Source organism: Pezoporus occidentalis, unplaced genomic scaffold, assembly GCF_034315485.1.
Source record: "Pezoporus occidentalis ecotype Australia unplaced genomic scaffold, CSIRO_AGI_Poc_V1 ctg289, whole genome shotgun sequence".
In the NCBI taxonomy this organism is placed as follows: domain Eukaryota; kingdom Metazoa; phylum Chordata; class Aves; order Psittaciformes; family Psittacidae; genus Pezoporus; species Pezoporus occidentalis.
In genome coordinates, this window is record NW_026914818.1 from 630,814 (window position 1) to 647,490 (window position 16,677).

Below are 16,677 nucleotides of genomic sequence, written 5' to 3' on the forward strand. Positions count from 1 at the left end.
ATAGCCGGTCCACGGCACAGGGCCCGCAGCTCCCCGCGGACACCGGGCAGCCGGGTCCTTCCCTTGCCCGCCCCCGGTGATGCCCCATTGCTCTTGTCCGTGGGGAGAGGCCCCCAGGGCCAGGGATGGGTGCGGGGAGGGCCCTGGCCGGGCCCCCCCTCCGCTCACCCCCAGAGCTCCGCTCCGGCTCAGGCTGGAAATCCTCCCTCCCAGGGAGTCCAGGCTCCCCGCCCTCACCAGCGCTGGGGACCTGCCCCGCACCGAGGGCGGCCGGACACGAGGGCTGCTCCCTGTGCGGACCAAGGGCTCATCGGGCCCAGGAGCACGGCCCGCAGCGGCCTCCTCCTCCTCCTCCTCCTCCTCCGAGGAGAGCAGGGCCCGCGCCGCGCCCGCCCGGAACCTGCCCGCCGAGTCCTCGGTGCGGACGGAGCCGGAGCTGCCCCGATCCCCCGGGAGGGGCCGGGAGCCCAGGAGCGGAGCCAGCCCCCGGCAGCGCTGCTCCCCCCGGACAGCGCTGGCGCCGCCCCGGGGACACCCGGCTCCGGGTCCCTGCAGAGCTGCGGGAGAGAGCAGAGCCCTGAGCACCCCGCGCCGGACCCGGACACCCGCGTGGGACCCAGCTCCGGGGCACCGGCACCGCCCGTTCCCACCGGGGAGCATTTGGTGCTCCCCGAACCCTGGACTCTTCCCACCCTCCCCAGCCAGATCCCGACTTCAGCCGCTCCTTCCTCAACAGGGACCTGGAGAGGGGCCTGGGACAAGGGATGTAGGGACAGGCCAAGGGGAATGGCTTGAACCTGCCAGAGGGGAGACTGAGCTGAGCTCTTAGGCAGAAGCTCTTCCCTGTGAGGGTGCTGAGGCGCTGGCACAGGGTGCCCAGAGAAGCTGTGGCTGCCCCATCCCTGGCAGTGCTCAAGGCCAGGTTGGACACAGGGGCTTGGAGCAAGCTGCTCTAGTGGAAGGGGTCCCTGCCTGTGGCAGAGGTTGGAGCTGGATGAGCTTTAAGGTCCCTTCAACCCAAACCAGGCTGGGATTCTGGGATTCAAAACACAAAGTTCCAACATCCCCTGCTGTTTTTTTAACCCTGGTGATGTTTCCTCTGATGGACGCTCCCGGGTGCTGCTGCAGCAGCTCAGTGGGTGCAGCACAAAGCCTTGTTGGGGCTGCAGGGCACAGGGGAGGATGCTCTTAGCTCTTCAAGCACAAACTATGGGAAGCCACTGCCTGATGGGAGAGCGCTGCTCCCAACCCACCCTTTGGCATCCCTGCAGGAGCCCCTCTGACATCTCCCAGCACCAGGTTTGCTCTCCCAGCCCTTGCTGCTCTGCCATCTGCCATGTGCCTGTCCCCACCGGGCATCACTGCAGGACAGGGGGCAAGGCAGAGCTGGGAGAGCACCCAAGTGCCCTGTCCCCACTCACCAGCCAGCCAGGAGCCATTGAGGAAGGTGTGAGGAGCGATGGCACCGTCCCTGCCGCTGCCTGTGCCCAGGCTGTGGTGCTGCAGAGGGGACACCAGGACATGGGGCACTGCGCACCCTCCATCAGTGCCCCCCGGGGCTGTCCCACTGCACCCCCACAACGTGACCCCCTGCCCCACACCTGGCTGTGCTGGGCATCAGCGGGGTCCAGCCCTTGGTCCTGGTGTTTCCTTGCCCAGGATCCTGCAAATCCCAGCAGCTTCCCTGGGCCCAGCCCTGAAGAGAGGAGGAAGATCAGTGCTGCAGGTCAGGACAGAGCAGCAGCTCTTAAAGCCCTGGGGGGCAAACCCCCTGTGCTGGGGAGTGGGGAGCAGGCAGGGAGGGCAGCACCAGCAGCCCTGGCCTGTTGCACCAGGGGCTTCCAAACTGCTCCGCTGTGGCGTGGATGGGACAAGCGTGTCCCTGGCAGTACGGGACCAAAGGCATGGGGAGAGACAGACATCCCTCTGGCTGCAGCCTTACTGCGGGTCTGGCCTTTGGAGACCGCCTCCTCCAGCTCCATGCCTGCCCCCAGGCCTGCAACACAAGGCAAGGTGAGGGTAACACGCTAGAAGCGCCCGTGCACTCATCAGGCTTCAGAGCGAACACACCGACATCCCCACAGCCCCCCAGCTCCAGCGCCGTGGTGCCGGCGGCTCTGCAGGTGCTGTAGGACACAGCTTTGCCTCCCATTGAAGCCAAGATTCCGGCACGCTGGAGCTGCCAGGCCCTCACCTGGGGCCGTGTGCCCCATGTGCTGCTGTCTGCACCCAGTGCAGGGATGCTCCTCCCCAGCTCCAGGGCCTGCATGGACAGAGCGGGTCCAGTACGAGGGTCCCCAACCCAAACCTTTGCTTACCTGATCAGACTGGGCTGGTGTGGGCAGGACAGTGGGACGGGACAAGACAGAGGGACAGGACAGCGGGACAGGACGGGACATTGGGATGGGACAGCGGGACAGGCTGTGCTGTGTGTGCCTGTCTCCTGGCAACGCTGCAGCCTCCAACCAGTCTGAGCCTGCCTGGGCTTCCCCCACCCGCCTGCAGCTCCCCTGGGCCACCTCTCCTCTGCCCTGGGCAACCACCTTCTGCCTTGGCCAACCTGCACTGGGACATCTCCTCCCGGGTGCTCTCCTCCCCTGGGCTTCCCCCTTCTCTAAGCTCTCTCCTGGACAACCTTCTTCCATGGGTCCCTGCCCCTGGACGTCCTCTCGTGTTCCTGCTTTCCTAGACCTCCCCTCGGACATCTCCAGCCTTGGACAGCCCCTGCTGAGCCAATTCCTCCCCTGTCCTCCCCTCCCTCTCCCCAGACCACCTTCCCTGCACCATCTCCTCTCTGGGCAACCTGATCCTTCTCCATCGACGCCCCTTGTCCCCTGGGCCACCCCTTAAAGCCCTCATCCCTGGGCCATCTCCTCCCTTGTCCCTCCTTCCCTGAGCTACCTCCCACAGTCCATCCCCTCTCTGGATCCTCTCCCTGGCCACCCCACCTGCCATCCACCATGGAGCTCACCCACCTCAGGGCTCCTCCATGCCCCGCACCTGCATCCTTGGGGGAGCGAGTGACCATCTCAGCACTGCGGCTTTTAAAACTCCCGAATCCAAGTTTTATTTCCGTGTAGGAGAAGAGGGATCACTCACAATATATTGTTCCAAAAGAAATACATCCGACAGCATTTACAGTGGAATGACATTAAAATCCTCGGGGAGGGGCAACAGAAAGAGCAGGGGATGTGCTGTGGGTAAGTGCTGCCGTTAGGACGTCTCCGAAGAGTGGAATTCTTAAAATCAGCCTCAAAAAGAGGGAATTCTGCCTTGGGGTGCTCCTGGTGCTGCCCCACGGGGCTGAGCGGGGTCTGGGATGGGCTTTCAAAACGGCAGCAGCAATGGGGGTACAGCAGAGAGCACGCCCCAGGCTCCCAGAGCCCAGCAGGACCCTCGGTGCCAGCACTTACTGAGCTCTCCTCTGGATGGGGAACGGCCGGGGCAGGAGCTCCTCACCCCTCCAGCTGCACTGACAGAGCAGACAGGGCACATGAGGCAGCTGAAGAGCTCCATTTCCAGCCCCTTTCACAATAAGCCCCACCCTGGGCAGCTTTGGTTGCCAGCACAAACCACGCTGCAATGCCCATGGAGCCGGGAAGTGGCCTGGAGCAAGGGGGGGGGACACCGAGCACCTCCCTTCAAACCCCAGCCGCAGCGTTCCCAGAAGGGGATGCCTGTGTAACACTGCCTGAACGCTCCCGCATCCAGCTCTGGGGTAACGTGTTGCTTCTCTGCTTTGGGAGTTACTCGGCTGCCATCAGCCCTACATCCTACCTCGGGGGTGAGCCCAGGGAAATGGTGCTACAAAAACTCAGACAGACACTTCTGTCTTCATTATTTTTCATCTATTGTGTACCATAGAAATTTAAGCAAAATAATTTTATATATATTTATATATATATGTATAAATTAGAAGCAAATAAATAAGATTAAAGGGTACATGGGAATCCGTGGGTGTTGCCACTCCCAGGAGCCAACTCACTACTGTTATGCCATATAAGGTCTATATATACTGTACATGTAGGTGTGCTGTGAAGAACGGGTATGGAAGGTGCTGGAAGAGAAGCCAACCAGGAGGAGACTGATGGTTGAAGAACCTGATTGCATACGTGTCCCATGTGCAGCCTGGGGATTCCAGTTACCATTGCCTCAAAGTTCATTATTGCTAATTATCTTCCAATGTGGATGTGACAGTCCGGCTAGGGGCGGGCTCTGAGCCCTGCGAGGCAGCAGCGGGTGATATGGTGAAGACATCAAACAGATCCGATGGGGCAAACGTCCAGGTCCCTGACACTCTCTGGCCCAGCAGATCCCACGTTCAGGACCTGCCACCTCCATCCTCCCGTTCCATGCCCCAGCACCGCTCGCTCCTGGTCCTCGCCGATCATCAGCAGGGATTGCTCCGCTCCTCCCGGCAGGTCCAGGGCTGCAGGAGGGGCCAGGAGGGACGTGGGGCTCCCCCAGCCCCGTGCTCAGGCTGCGTTAGCGATTACCTGAAACTACTCCTGCAATAGAGCAGCCACAAGAGGAGGACGAAGGGAGCTGGGCTGTGGGTGCCCTCCAGGCTCAGCCCCACCATGCCAGGGGACCATGGACCAGAGCTGCATGGCTTGATGGGGAAGACACAGGGATGGGAGACCCAGGACCAAGACTGTGCCTCAGGGAGGCTCCATCCCATTGGCACCATGGCACCTCTTCCCTCCCGGTGTCTGGCAGAGCTCAGCAGGGAGATGCTGCCTACAGAGCCAGCACCGAGGTTCAGCCCCTTGGCTGCAGTGGTACGGAGCGGGAGAGGGCCAGAACGTGGACCCCAGAGCATCACTGGGGACAAACCTCTTTGCCCTGGGTTTGCCAAGTATTCCCAACATCGGCAAGGCTGTTTCTCCTTTGGATGTGGCTGCAGGAAAACCAAACCAACCCAAACCTCACTCAAATCATTCTAACAAAGCATCATGTTAAAGACAGTCCCAAACCTTGGCTAAGCACAGCAGACTGCAGGGAATCTGCTCCAGTGCTTCTTAAAGAAAAAAGGAAAAAAAACAACCCAAAGTCACAGCTGAAATATCCAAATTGGTGTTACTGGGACCACTGGGCACCGTGGGACCCACCAAAAGCCTCCAGGATCAAGTGTCACAGCCCCTGGGGACCGATTTCCCAGCAGGACACCGCGTTGTTCACGTCTGTCTTTGAGGGAACCCGAACCAGGAGCCGACGTAAAAAAATAAAGTAATTCCATCAAGTCCACACAGAAACGGGGGGAAAAGAGAACACCACGTCAAAGGGAAGAGCTCACACGTGTGCACTGCATCCCCACAGCGTGAGCATCTTTGGAAGCTGACATCTCAGCCAGCACAGCCGAGATGCTGCAAGACAGAGGCAGCAGCTCCTGGCAGCAGCAAACGCATTCGGGTAGGATGGAGCCAGCCTCGGGGCTCCTCCCGCCTCGGCAGCTGCTGCAAACCCATCGGTGAACCCCACCAGCCATTTATTAGTGCGTAAAAAAATAGGTTTGGAGACCCTGGGTACGTTTGCTTCTCACATTCCTGCAGGGGCTGGCTCGGGGGGGATGTATTTGCCCTGTCAAGCGCCAGCGGGATGCTGCCAGCGTGGCCTCGCTGTCCCTCTGTCTTGTCCCGGTGAGCAGAGGCCGGCCCGGGGGCGGCTCAGAAGATGTCGGGGCACGTGCTCCAGTCCTGCTTGTCCTTGGCCTCCCAGTAGCCACCTTTATAGACACAGATGAGCTCCCCTGTCATGGCGTCCAACTTGCGCTCAAACCACAGTGGGATGTAGCCCTCGTAGTCCTTGCCTGGCAGGGGGAATCGCAGAACAGTTCGAGTTGGAAAGGACCTTGAGATCATCCAGTTCCAACCCCCTGCCATGGGCAGGGACACCTCACACTAAACCATGGCACCCAAGGCTCTGTCCAACCTGGCCTTGAACACCGCCAGGGATGGAGCATTCACAACTTCCTTGGGCAACCCATTCCAGTGCCTCACCACCCTCACAGGAAAGAATTTCCTCCTTAGATCCAATCTAAACTTCCCCTGTTTCAGTTTGAACCCATCACCCCTTGTCCTACCACTACAGTCCCTAATGAAGAGTCCCTCCCCAGCATCCCTACAGACCCCCTAAACACAGGATAAGGGATGCTTTTCCCAGCCAAAAGCTGGTGAATCCCACGCTAAGAGCCACAGGGCCCTTCCTGCATCCCCCAAACCGAGCGGGGGGGGTTCAACGCTGCATCCGCCCCTCCCAGGGTGGTCCCTGCCCCGCCAGCATCCCACAGGATCTCACCTTCCTCCAGGGCCTCCACGGCCTCGGCCTCCCTCCGGCGCCGCACGGCTCGCTGCTTCTCCTCCAGCCGCTGCTTCTCCACGTTGGCCTCGTCCCAGCGGCCGCTCTCCATGAGGCGCTGGTCGGGGCGCAGGCGGCTGTCGGTGGGGGCCACGCGCTCCTCGGGCTCGTTCAGCGTGAGGGCCAGCTCCGAGAAGAAGTACATGTTCTCAGCGTTCTCCCTGCGGCCACAGAGCCCCGGTCAGCGCGGTGGAGGTGCTCCCACCTGGAGCAGAGCTCCCCAGCCCCCAGTGTCCTCACGTCTCATCCCAGCCCCACTGATGCTTCTCCTGCCACCCCAGACCAGAGGTTTTTTACAGGGTGCCCAGAGAAGCTGTGGCTGCCCCATCCCTGGCAGTGTTCAAGGCCAGGTTGGACACAGGGGCTTGGAGCAAGCTGCTCCAGTGGAAGGTGTCCCTGGCCGTGGCAGGGGTTGGAGCTGGAGGAGCTCTGAGGTCCCTTCAGCCCAAACCAGGCTGGGATCTGGGGAGCCCCTCCTCCCACCTGCTAAATGGAGATGCCGGTGATGCTTTGACGGGTGTCTTGGAGGGGAGCAGATCCCTCCTCTGCTGCCTCCACACGGGCAGGCTAAAAGCCAAGCCTATGACTTCTGAGTGCACAGCCAAGACAGAGAATGGCTTCACCCAAAAGCTGCTGGATCACAGAATCACAGAGAATTCCAGCCCGGTTTGGGTTGGAAAGGACCTTAAGATCATCCAGTTCCAGACTCCTGCTATGGGCAGAGGCACCTTCCACTGACTTCAGAGCATCCCTGCTGTGGGCAGGAGAGTCAAGAGGACCACTCTCCTGAGGGCTAAAGCAGCTGGTGGAACAGGACGGCCAGGGATGCCTATGCAGCCAACACACCTCCTGCCATCACCAGCAGCCCAAAAACCAGTACCTCCAACTGCCCCAACATCCCTCAAAGCCACCCTCCCCTTGCAGGGACCTGCTGTGTGCAGCCACACAAGCCCTGCTCCCCTTCCCACGTCCTTGGCTCTGGGCACACGAGTTCAACCCGTGGGGCTCAGGGTGACAGGAGGGACTCACGGGAGGGGGTACTTCTTCCACAGGACCTTTGGAGACAACGTCTGGTAGACGGTTTTCTGCTTCCCCTCCATGCTGGTGCTGCCGTGGCTGCTCTGCACGATCTTGGAGCACTCCATCTTCTCATCCCACGTGCCAGACATGACGTAGTGCGCTTTGCCATCGGCGTCGCTCACCACCCCTGTCACCTGGCAGGAGGAGATGGCTCTGGTGACGTTTGGAAAGGCCCAGAGGACAGGCAGAGGTGCAGGGGGGACAACACCCTCCAGGTCCCCAACCAGAGCCCAGGACGGGGGAGTGTGCGCCCATTCTGACCGTGAAGGGGGGTCTCCAGCCCATCAAACCCTTCCCAGGTCTCAGTGCTGCAGCTCCAGCACATGGAGAACCCAACATGGGCTCTGCTTGGAGGTGCCCCCCAGCCCTCCCTGGTGACCCATGGCAGAGGGGCCAGCATGGGCAGGACTGTGGCCCTCTGAGCCCAGCTTAGAGGCAAGAGCCAGGTCTCATCCCAGCCAGGCCAGGCAGAAGGAGCAGGGAGATTGCTGGATACACACCTTTCGGGGAACATCTCTGGAGAAGTAGCTGTAGGGGGTAAATTTCAGCTGGCATTTATCTTTTGACTTATGGTTAACAATCTCTATTTCACCAGACTAGATAAAAGACACAGAACCAGAGCAAGTGAGAGGCTTGGCAAGGAGACAAATCAGGCATTAGTTGTAGTGCAGGTACAGATCAACACCAGCTGCAGCATCACCCACGTCTGCAGCCCCCACCCGGCCACCCCAGGCAGCCCCATGGGGTCGAACCCATCACCCACCCTGCCCCATGGAGGTGCTGGATTTGGGAAGAACCATGAGAAGCTGCTCCGGGAAGCTTCGCCCCATCCCTGCAGGGAAGCACAGCTTCCTACTGTGGTAGGAGTACGGTGAGGACACCAACATCCACCTCAGGAAGGCAATGCCTCTCCAGCCCCCCTGCCCAGAGCCAGGTGAGGCCAGGCAGGACCCATCACCTCAGACCCGTAGGCACCAACCTGGTCAATCCAGAGCTTGCCCACAATGATGTTGTGAACAGTGGAGGTGACTTTCCTCCAGACATAGTGATTCCCACTGGAGTGGAACTCGAGGTGGATGGCACCTGCAGAGAGAGGGCAGGGCTGTGGGCACCACCCCAGCACCATGCTGGTCCTCAGAGCCAGCCCAGCCCCTCTACCTGCCTCTCCCATCATTCATCCCTCTCATTGCTGCATGCTCCATTTTCTGCTGCAGGCAGGGACCTGCAGAGCCTCTGCCCTCTTCCCAACACCCCAAAACCACTCATTTCAAAAGCAGGTCAGAAAGGTGCTGCCTGGTTGACTCTCAATGTCAAAACCACTTCTACTCAGCCCAGGGACAGGCAGAAAACAAACAGAACAGTGGAAGGAAGCAGCTTATTGCATCTGGCTGCTGGGGAGGGGGTTAAACCAGGCAGCAAGACAACCTGTAAGTATCACTTTGAGAAATCAATTCATGGGCAAGCAGGGCATTTCCAAAGCACCTCTGCTATGGTGCCAGCAGCAAGCAACGCAGCCTCTTTGCAGCTGATACATTCATTTCCAGGGGAGATGAGTTAGCACCAGTCATCAGGAGCACCAATCCGTGCTCCCAGGGTGGAATTCATTGAGCCCTGGGTGAGCCCAAGGCACTGCCAAGCTGCTCTAAACTTTAGGTATCGCGTGAGCAGTGCAGGGATAAAAGCAAGCCCCAAACCTCGGCGTGTCACCTACCCAGTGGCATGATGGAGAGGTATTTGCCCCTGAACTTGCTGGCGATGGTGATTTCCTGCCACAAAGTCCACCCTCGCGTGGAGAAGACATGATGGGCAGCTGCAGGGGGGTGGTGGCTCACCTGGCGAGAGGAGAAACAGCCCGTGAGGGACAGCCACCAGCACCAGAGAGCCCTGGTGAGTGCTCGCAGTATGGCTCCTGGGAGCTCCATGCCAGCTTCAGCCCTAAGGATGCTCCACTGCGCTGACCTGAACACCCTGCTCTTCTCCTGGGCACTGGGGTGACCTCCCGTGAGGTTCCCCAGCAGCAAAAGGAGGTGAATGAAGCTCCTGCCAGGATCTGCTGAGGCTTGTTAGCAAAATGTTACCTTAGAACCACGGCCTGGTTTGGGTTGGAAGGGGCCTTAAAGCTCCTCCAACTCCAACCCCTGCCACGGGCAGGGACACCTTCCACTAGAGCAGCTTGCTCCAAGCCCCTATGTCCAACCTGGCCTTGAACACTGCCAGGGATGGGGCAGCCACAGCTTCTCTGGGCACCCTGTGCCAGCGCCTCAGCACCCTCACAGGGAAGAGCTTCTGCCTTAGAGCTCAGCTCAGTCTCCCCTCTGGCAGGTTAAAGCCATTCCCATGCCAGGGTGCTGAGTGCCCCAGGCTGCTGGATTACACACAGGAGCACAGCAAAATGCTCCCTGTTAAATCCCACTGTCACCAGCAGGAGACAATCCTATTTGGATAACAGGATTTCAGGCACCAGATTATCAACGCTTTGCTCAGTGCCCTGGGCTGAGCAGCACATGCAGCATTCAGGGGAGGTTCAGAGCAGCTGGAAGAGCATCCATCTGTCTGTCCCACCTTTTGCTCTACAACACTGGGATGGACACTCTGCTGCTGAAAAATGGCTTGGGTTGTGCCCGCTGCAGCTGCTGCCAACACCAACACCAACCTGCAGGCTGCCTCAGCCAGGAGGATGCTCAGTGCAAGGAAATGCTGGTGCTTTGGCTGGACATGGGCAGCAGGACAGGCACACTGAGCCCCTCCACAGCCCCCGGCTCACCTGCTCGCAGAGGGAGCGGAAGCCCAGCTCCTCGAGCCGGTCCAGCTCGTAGGTCTCCCCCAGCAGCGGGTTGAAGGGCTTCGCGGTGCGGTGGACGGTTGTGGAGTAGGAAGACACAGAGAAGGCAGCCACGAAGCACATCTGCTCCGTGGAGCTCTCGCACTTGGCCGCCTTGTCCAGCAGCTCGTGGTACTCCAGGTCCTCTGTCAGCCTCTGCAGCATGGAGAGTGGCTCGTTGAAGTTCACCTGGAGGGGCACAAGGAATGCTCAGCAAAGCAGGAGAGGTGCCAAGCCGGGCGCTGCACCCTCTGCCTCCTCACCCCCCAGCACCGGGCCCTGCTGCCACCAGCACCCCACACGTGTGGCTCTCTGAGCGTGGAGCAATGTGCGCCAGGAGGCCGGATCCAGGGAGGATGGAAAGGGCTGAATGGAAGCAGGAGCCCCCAGGGCGGGGGGCTGGATGAGCCAAGGCATCCTGCCTGCACCTTGCCTGCTCCCTGACTGCACACTGCTTGCAGCCTGCCTGCACACTGCCTGTTCACTGCCTTCACACTGCCTGCTCCCTGCCTCTGCAGCATCACAGAGGCATTAAAGGTCAGAAATCCACGCTCTGCTCCCTGAACTGTACCACAAGAGCTGGGAGCCCCGTGAGCTAACCAGATAAAGCATCATGGAATCCAGCCTGGTTTCGGTTGAAGGGACCTTAAAGCTCATCTGGCTCCGATCTCTGCCACGGGCAGGGACACCTTCCACTAGAGCAGCTTGCTCCAAGCCCCTGTGTCCAGCCTGGCCTTGAACACTGCCAGGGATGGGGCAGCCACATACAGTCTCAGGTATAAACTTGCTCTGGTGATGGAGCACCAGTGACCCCCAAAACAAGCCACAGCAGCAAAACCAGCTCCCTCCTGCCTCCCGGCCAGTGTCCACCACCCACAAGCAAGAGGCTGCACAGGGCAGGGACACGCTGCTCTCTGGCTGCCCTCCATCTCCTCCATAACCTCCTGACAAAGCCATTCTCACACCAGCTGCAGCCCCGCTGCTCAGAAAACCTTGAAAAACCACATTTGGGGTTGTCCCTGCATAATACTGATACTAATGTCATAATTCCTGGCAGTAAAGATTCACTTTTCACTACCAGTTCAGAACAAAGAAACGTATTTTAGAAGGAGCAGATGGTTGAAGGATGGGAGCACCACTTCTATAAGCCAACCTCCATATTTCATCCTAGAGAAAACAAACTCCAGCTTGTTCCACTCGTGGATTTAGCCTGTAAATAGCAGGGCTCTTACAGCACCTGAGAAGGAGCGACAGACAGGCAGCATCACATCCACATGATAAAGCAAATCACTGCTGGCTCGAGGTAACGCTTGGGAGAGATGCAGAGAGAGAACAAAGCAGCAGCTGCATCCTCCCCACTAGCATCAGCAAAGCTAAACCTTTCCACAGGGAGAGAATATAAATGGCTGTTGGAAGGAGATGAAATTGTCCTCACATTGCCTCACCATGGGCTGCTTGTTCTTGGGGTGAATCTGCCAATGAAATGCCACGTGTGGCTGAGCTTGTGGAGGCAAAGCATCTCCCTGCTGAGCTTGTGGGGTGCGAAGCATCTCCCTTCCTCTATCTGTACAGATATGCAGAGGGGAGCTGACAGTGAGTGGCTGAGCCCCTTCTTAACAAGCAGTGCTGGGAAACCAGATCCACTCACCCCAGGGAGGGATGGAGGAATTACATCCCCTGAGCCAGCAGAGGGGCTGCTGTGCCAGCAGAACATACTGCCCTGAGGTTTGGGCTCGTTTTAGCAGCTCCTGGCACGATTGGATTGATAGGGAAGGTATTGATTTCCTCTCTCCAGGAACCAGCAGCTGCTGGTATTTCACATCCTGAGCTTATTTCTGTTCCCATCATGCCTCTATCTGACACTGACACTGCTGCAGAAATGCCAACAGACAGTGCTGGGCTGTGTATCTCGGCTGGAAATAGCACAGGCAGAGAGAACCCAGCGGTCTCACTTGGAGAACATCAGGTACTGTTTTAAGAAGAGATAAAATACCAACAATTCAGCATCCTGGCCCCTGTAACACATTCCTTCTGCTCTACCCAGCAAAGGAAGGACCCCTGATAAGGCTCATGGCTCATAAGGCTTTTTGAGGGAAAAAAAGAGGCTTATAAAACATGGAAGCAAGGACAGACAGCCTGGGAAGAATACAGGGATGTTGTCCAGGAAGCTAGGGAGCAGGTTAGGAAAACTAAGGCCCAGTTAGAATTAAACTTGGCTAGGGATGTGAAAGATAACAGGAAGGGATTCTACAGGTACATAGTGAATAAAAGGCAGACTAGGGACAACGTGGGCCCCCTCTGGAAGCCATCAGGAGAACTGGCTACCCTGGATTTGGAGAAGGCTGAGGTTCTGAATGACTTCTTTGCCTCGGTCTTCACTGGCAAAGGCTCTGACCAAACCACCCAAGTCTTGGAAGGCAGATGCAGGGACTGTGAGAATGAAGACCTTGCGCCCACTGTAGGAGAGGATCTGGTTCGAGACCATCTTAAGAACCTGAATGTGCACAAGTCCTTGGGACCTGATGAAATCCATTTGTGGGTCCTGAAGGAGCTGGCAAATGAAGTTCCGAAGCCACTGGCCATCGTATTTGGGAAATCATGGCAGTCAGGTGAAGTTCCCAAGGACTGGAAAAAGGGAAATATAACCCCCATTTTCAAGAAGGGGAAAATGGATGACCCGGGGAATTACAGAGCAGTCAGTGTCACCTCTGTGCCTGGCAAAATCCTGGAGCAGCTTCTCCTGGAAGGCATGCTAAGGCACATGAACAAGGTGCTTGGTGACAGCCAGCATGGCTTCCCTGAGGGGAAATCCTGCCTGACCTATTTGGTGGCCTTCTATGATGGGGCTACGGAACTGATGGACAGGGGTAGAGCAGTTGATGGCATCTACCTGGACTTGTGCAAAGAGTTCGACACTGTCCCACATGACATCCTTGTCTCTAAATTGGAGAGACATCAATTTGATGGATGGACCACTGGGTGGATAAAGAACTGGCTGGATGGCCGCACACAAAGAGTTGTGGTCAATGGCTCAGTGTCCGCCTGGAGACCAGTAACGAGCGGCGTCCCTCAGGGATCGGTGTTGGGACCGGTCTTGTTCAACATCTTTGTCGCTGCCATGGACAGTGGGATTGAGTGCGCCCTCAGCAAGTTTGCCGATGACACCAAGCTGTGTGGTTAGGTTGATACCCTGGAGGGAAGGAATGCCATCCAGAGGGACCTCGACACGCTTGTGAGGTGGGCTGATGCCAACCTCATGAGGTTTAGCCATGCCAAGTGCAAGGTCCTACACCTGGGTCAGAGCAATCCCAGGCACAGCTACAGGTTGGGCAGAGAAGAGATCCAGAGCAGCCCTGTGGAGAAGGACTTGAGGGTGTTGGCTGATGAGACAATGAACATGAGCCGGCTTCAGTGTGCGCTTGCAGCCCAGAAACCAACCGTGTCCTGGGCCGCATCCAAAGGAGCGTGACCAACAGGTCGAAGGAGGTGATCCTGCCCCTCTACTCTGCTCTTGTGAGACCTCACCTGGAGCATTGTGTGCAGTTCTGGTGTCCACATAAAAAGGACATGGAACTGTTGGAACAAGTCCAGAGGAGGCCACGAGGATGATCAGGGGACTGAAGCACCTCCTGTATGAAGACAGGCTGAGGAAGCTGGGGCTGTTCAGCCTGGAGAAGAGAAGCTGTGTGGAGACCTCAGAGCAGCCTTCCAGTATCTGAAGGGGGCCTATAGGGATGCTGGGGAGGGACTCTTCATTAGGGACTGTAGTGATAGGACAAGGGGTAACGGGTTAAAACTGAAACAGGGAAAGTTTAGATTGGATATGAGGAAGTTCTTTACTGTAAGGATGGTGAGGCACTGGAATGGGTTGCCAAGGAAGCTCTGAATGCTCCATCCCTGGCGGGGTTCAAGGCCAGGTTGGACAGAGCCTCGGGTGCCATGGTTTAGTGTGAGGTGTCCCTGCCCATGGCAGGGGGTTGGAACTGGATGATCTCAAGGTCCTTTCCAACCTGAACTATTCTGTTATCCTATGTAACAGCCATGATGTCAAAGCCTTTCACCACAAAGCAACTGGCACTCCATCCCCATGCTGCTGGGGCAGGTTCAGCTTCCCAGCTCTCTGGCAGCAGAAAGATGATTCCAAGGGGCAAATAAATTGCAGTGAAAATGCCAGGGCTTGGAGTCAGCAGCACAGAGCAGTGAGGACACCCTGATGCTGCAGAGCAGGGCTGGGGCGGAGAGTGAGGGGGTTCCAGAGGGCTCTGCCCAGTGCAAAAGCCAGACCCAGGACGGGGTTGGCTCCTGTCCCACTCGGGGCTGCTCTGCTGCCATGGGACAGAGCAGGACCAGCCAGAGCCATCGCCCAAAGCCTCTGCACAGGCAGGAGCCATGCCCACACCAAACCCTCAGCACCAGCACCACAGCAGCACCCCCTCCCCTGCCCTTGGCACTGGGACATGCTCACTTACGGGCATGGGGATCTTGGAGAGCTCTTTGCCAATGCAGTTTTTCATGATGCTCCAGAGGTTAAGGCTGTAGTTGGGCTTGTCGGGGATGCGGCTCCGTCTCCTTTTCTTCGGCAGGAGATCTTTGCAAGTGGACTCATTGTAGCTGCTTTGATTTGAGCTTTCAAAGACCTGCAGGAGCAACAGAAGAAAACGCGGATGTAAGTTGGACTTGCCCCAAATGACCCAGCGGCTCCCGGGAGCAGCAACCACAGGTCAGGAGATACTGTGGGCACCTGTGCTGGGGAGCAGTGCTGGAGCCTGTTCTCCAGGGCATGGGGGAAATACCAGTGTCCCCAGCACCCTCCTGCTTCCCTTGGAGGGGGTTTGGGTGCCACTCTAAGAGTGCTGACATCTGTGGCTCACAGAGCAGCCAACTCTGCTCCTTCCTGGAGGCATAGAGAGTTCCTTCCCTCCTCTCCTGCTCCTCTCCCATGGTCCTAAGAACCATCCCTTCCGCCCTGCCCGGCCAACTCACGCTGTCCTCCAGGGTCCAGTCCTCGGGGTGGCCCTCGCTGGCCCCACTCAGGTTACTGCCCGAACGCCTGTGGGGCAGGAAGTACAAGTCAGGGCAGAGAAAGGGAGAGAAGAGCCGAGGCTGGTGCAGCACAGCCAACATCACCCACAGCATCGCCCTGCACCACCCCAGGGTGCTGCAGGAGAGGCAGCAAGGTGACAGGGGCCATGCACAGGCGCTGGGAGGGGATGCTCAGCACGGTATGACCCAGCCTGTGGGCAGCAAGCCCAGTGATGTGACCATGGTTCAGATCACCAGTACCTGCAGCCCAAACAGATGTCCAGGGAGGCACAAGAGCATGAGCTCTGCACACAGAGCAACCCCATGGAAGGGGATGCTGCCCTCAAGCCCAAGCACAAGGCCCAGCAAACCACTCCTTCCTGCTCTTCCTGCGCTCACAGCAGGTCACATTCTGCAGCACATGGCCCTGGGGCAGGGGCTCGTACCTGTGGTGCTTGGGGTCTGCAGTTACAGTGATAAAAGCTGGTGCATCCTCCATGGCATCAAAATACTCTGTCTCTTCATCTTCATCACTGGCCTCTCCTTTCGCAGACTGCACACTCCCTGCTGGCACAAAGCGTGTGAGACACTCAGGTGCTGCTGGTTCCCTTTAGAACCAATTGAGCACGAGTCTGTCCCCAGCACCCACCCTCCACCAGCCATTTCCCTTCCAACACTGCCTCCATCTACAGCTTGCCCCCTCCTCTCCATCCCACTCCACAACAAGAAGATGCTGTATCGATTTCCAGCTCCTAAAAGGATGTGCCCTGGCAGCACATCTCCTGCTCCCGGTGCTGCCACACAACAGCTCCCTGCTGTGCTTGGGAGAACCTCCAAATGCCACCCAGAGCGTCTGGGACCAGCGCAGCCACCCGGCTCCAGCCACCCCACCACAGCAGCCCATCAGGCTCAGCACTTGACTCAGCTTCCCAGCAGGGTTCAGCAACCTCCTTCCCTGCATCATTCCCAGGCTCCTCCGAAGGCACAGGGTCACCCATTGTGATAGGGTTGGGCTGGATTTGTGCAGCGTTCCCCTGCTCTCCCTACAGTGCCCCAGAGTCATTTGGGTTGGAAAAGCCCTTTAAGCTCATCCAGTCCAACCGTTCCCCAGCACTGCCAAGGCCACCACTAACCCATGTCCTGAGCACCGCATCTTACACGGCAACTCCATGGCATCCCTGGGCAGCCCGTTCTGGTGTTTGACAGCCCCTGTGATGAAGAAATTGTTCCCAATATCCAGTCTAGACCTCTCCTGGCACAGCTTGAAGCCGTTTGCTTGAGGCCACACAAGAAAAAGGGCAGAGCCTGGCACTGCCATCACCCTCCCCACAGCCACGATTCTCCTGCTTGAGTCTATCTATCCTTTACAATGAGACAAGGCACAACTGGCAGGATTT

General features: G+C 58.1%; 1 protein-coding gene across 6 annotated transcripts in view; it reads right to left on the reverse strand.

Moving 5' to 3' along the window:
• Positions 1 to 3,826: 3,826 nt before the first annotated feature.
• The window catches only part of OSBP2 (oxysterol binding protein 2), an 80,373-nt gene continuing 67,522 nt past the window's right edge, over positions 3,827 to 16,677 (reverse strand). For all 6 annotated transcript variants that reach the window (XM_062626074.1, XM_062626073.1, XM_062626076.1 and 3 more), the window contains 10 exons: positions 15,727 to 15,844; positions 15,242 to 15,308; positions 14,728 to 14,895; positions 10,202 to 10,447; positions 9,149 to 9,269; positions 8,417 to 8,520; positions 7,938 to 8,033; positions 7,387 to 7,571; positions 6,298 to 6,518; positions 3,827 to 5,809 (listed from right to left, as the gene is read on the reverse strand). In XM_062626074.1, coding sequence (XP_062482058.1) covers positions 5,667 to 5,809; positions 6,298 to 6,518; positions 7,387 to 7,571; positions 7,938 to 8,033; positions 8,417 to 8,520; positions 9,149 to 9,269; positions 10,202 to 10,447; positions 14,728 to 14,895; positions 15,242 to 15,308; positions 15,727 to 15,844 — 1,469 coding nt within the window. In that variant the 3' untranslated portion in view covers positions 3,827 to 5,666. The remainder of the gene's footprint in view (positions 5,810 to 6,297; positions 6,519 to 7,386; positions 7,572 to 7,937; positions 8,034 to 8,416; positions 8,521 to 9,148; positions 9,270 to 10,201; positions 10,448 to 14,727; positions 14,896 to 15,241; positions 15,309 to 15,726; positions 15,845 to 16,677) is intronic.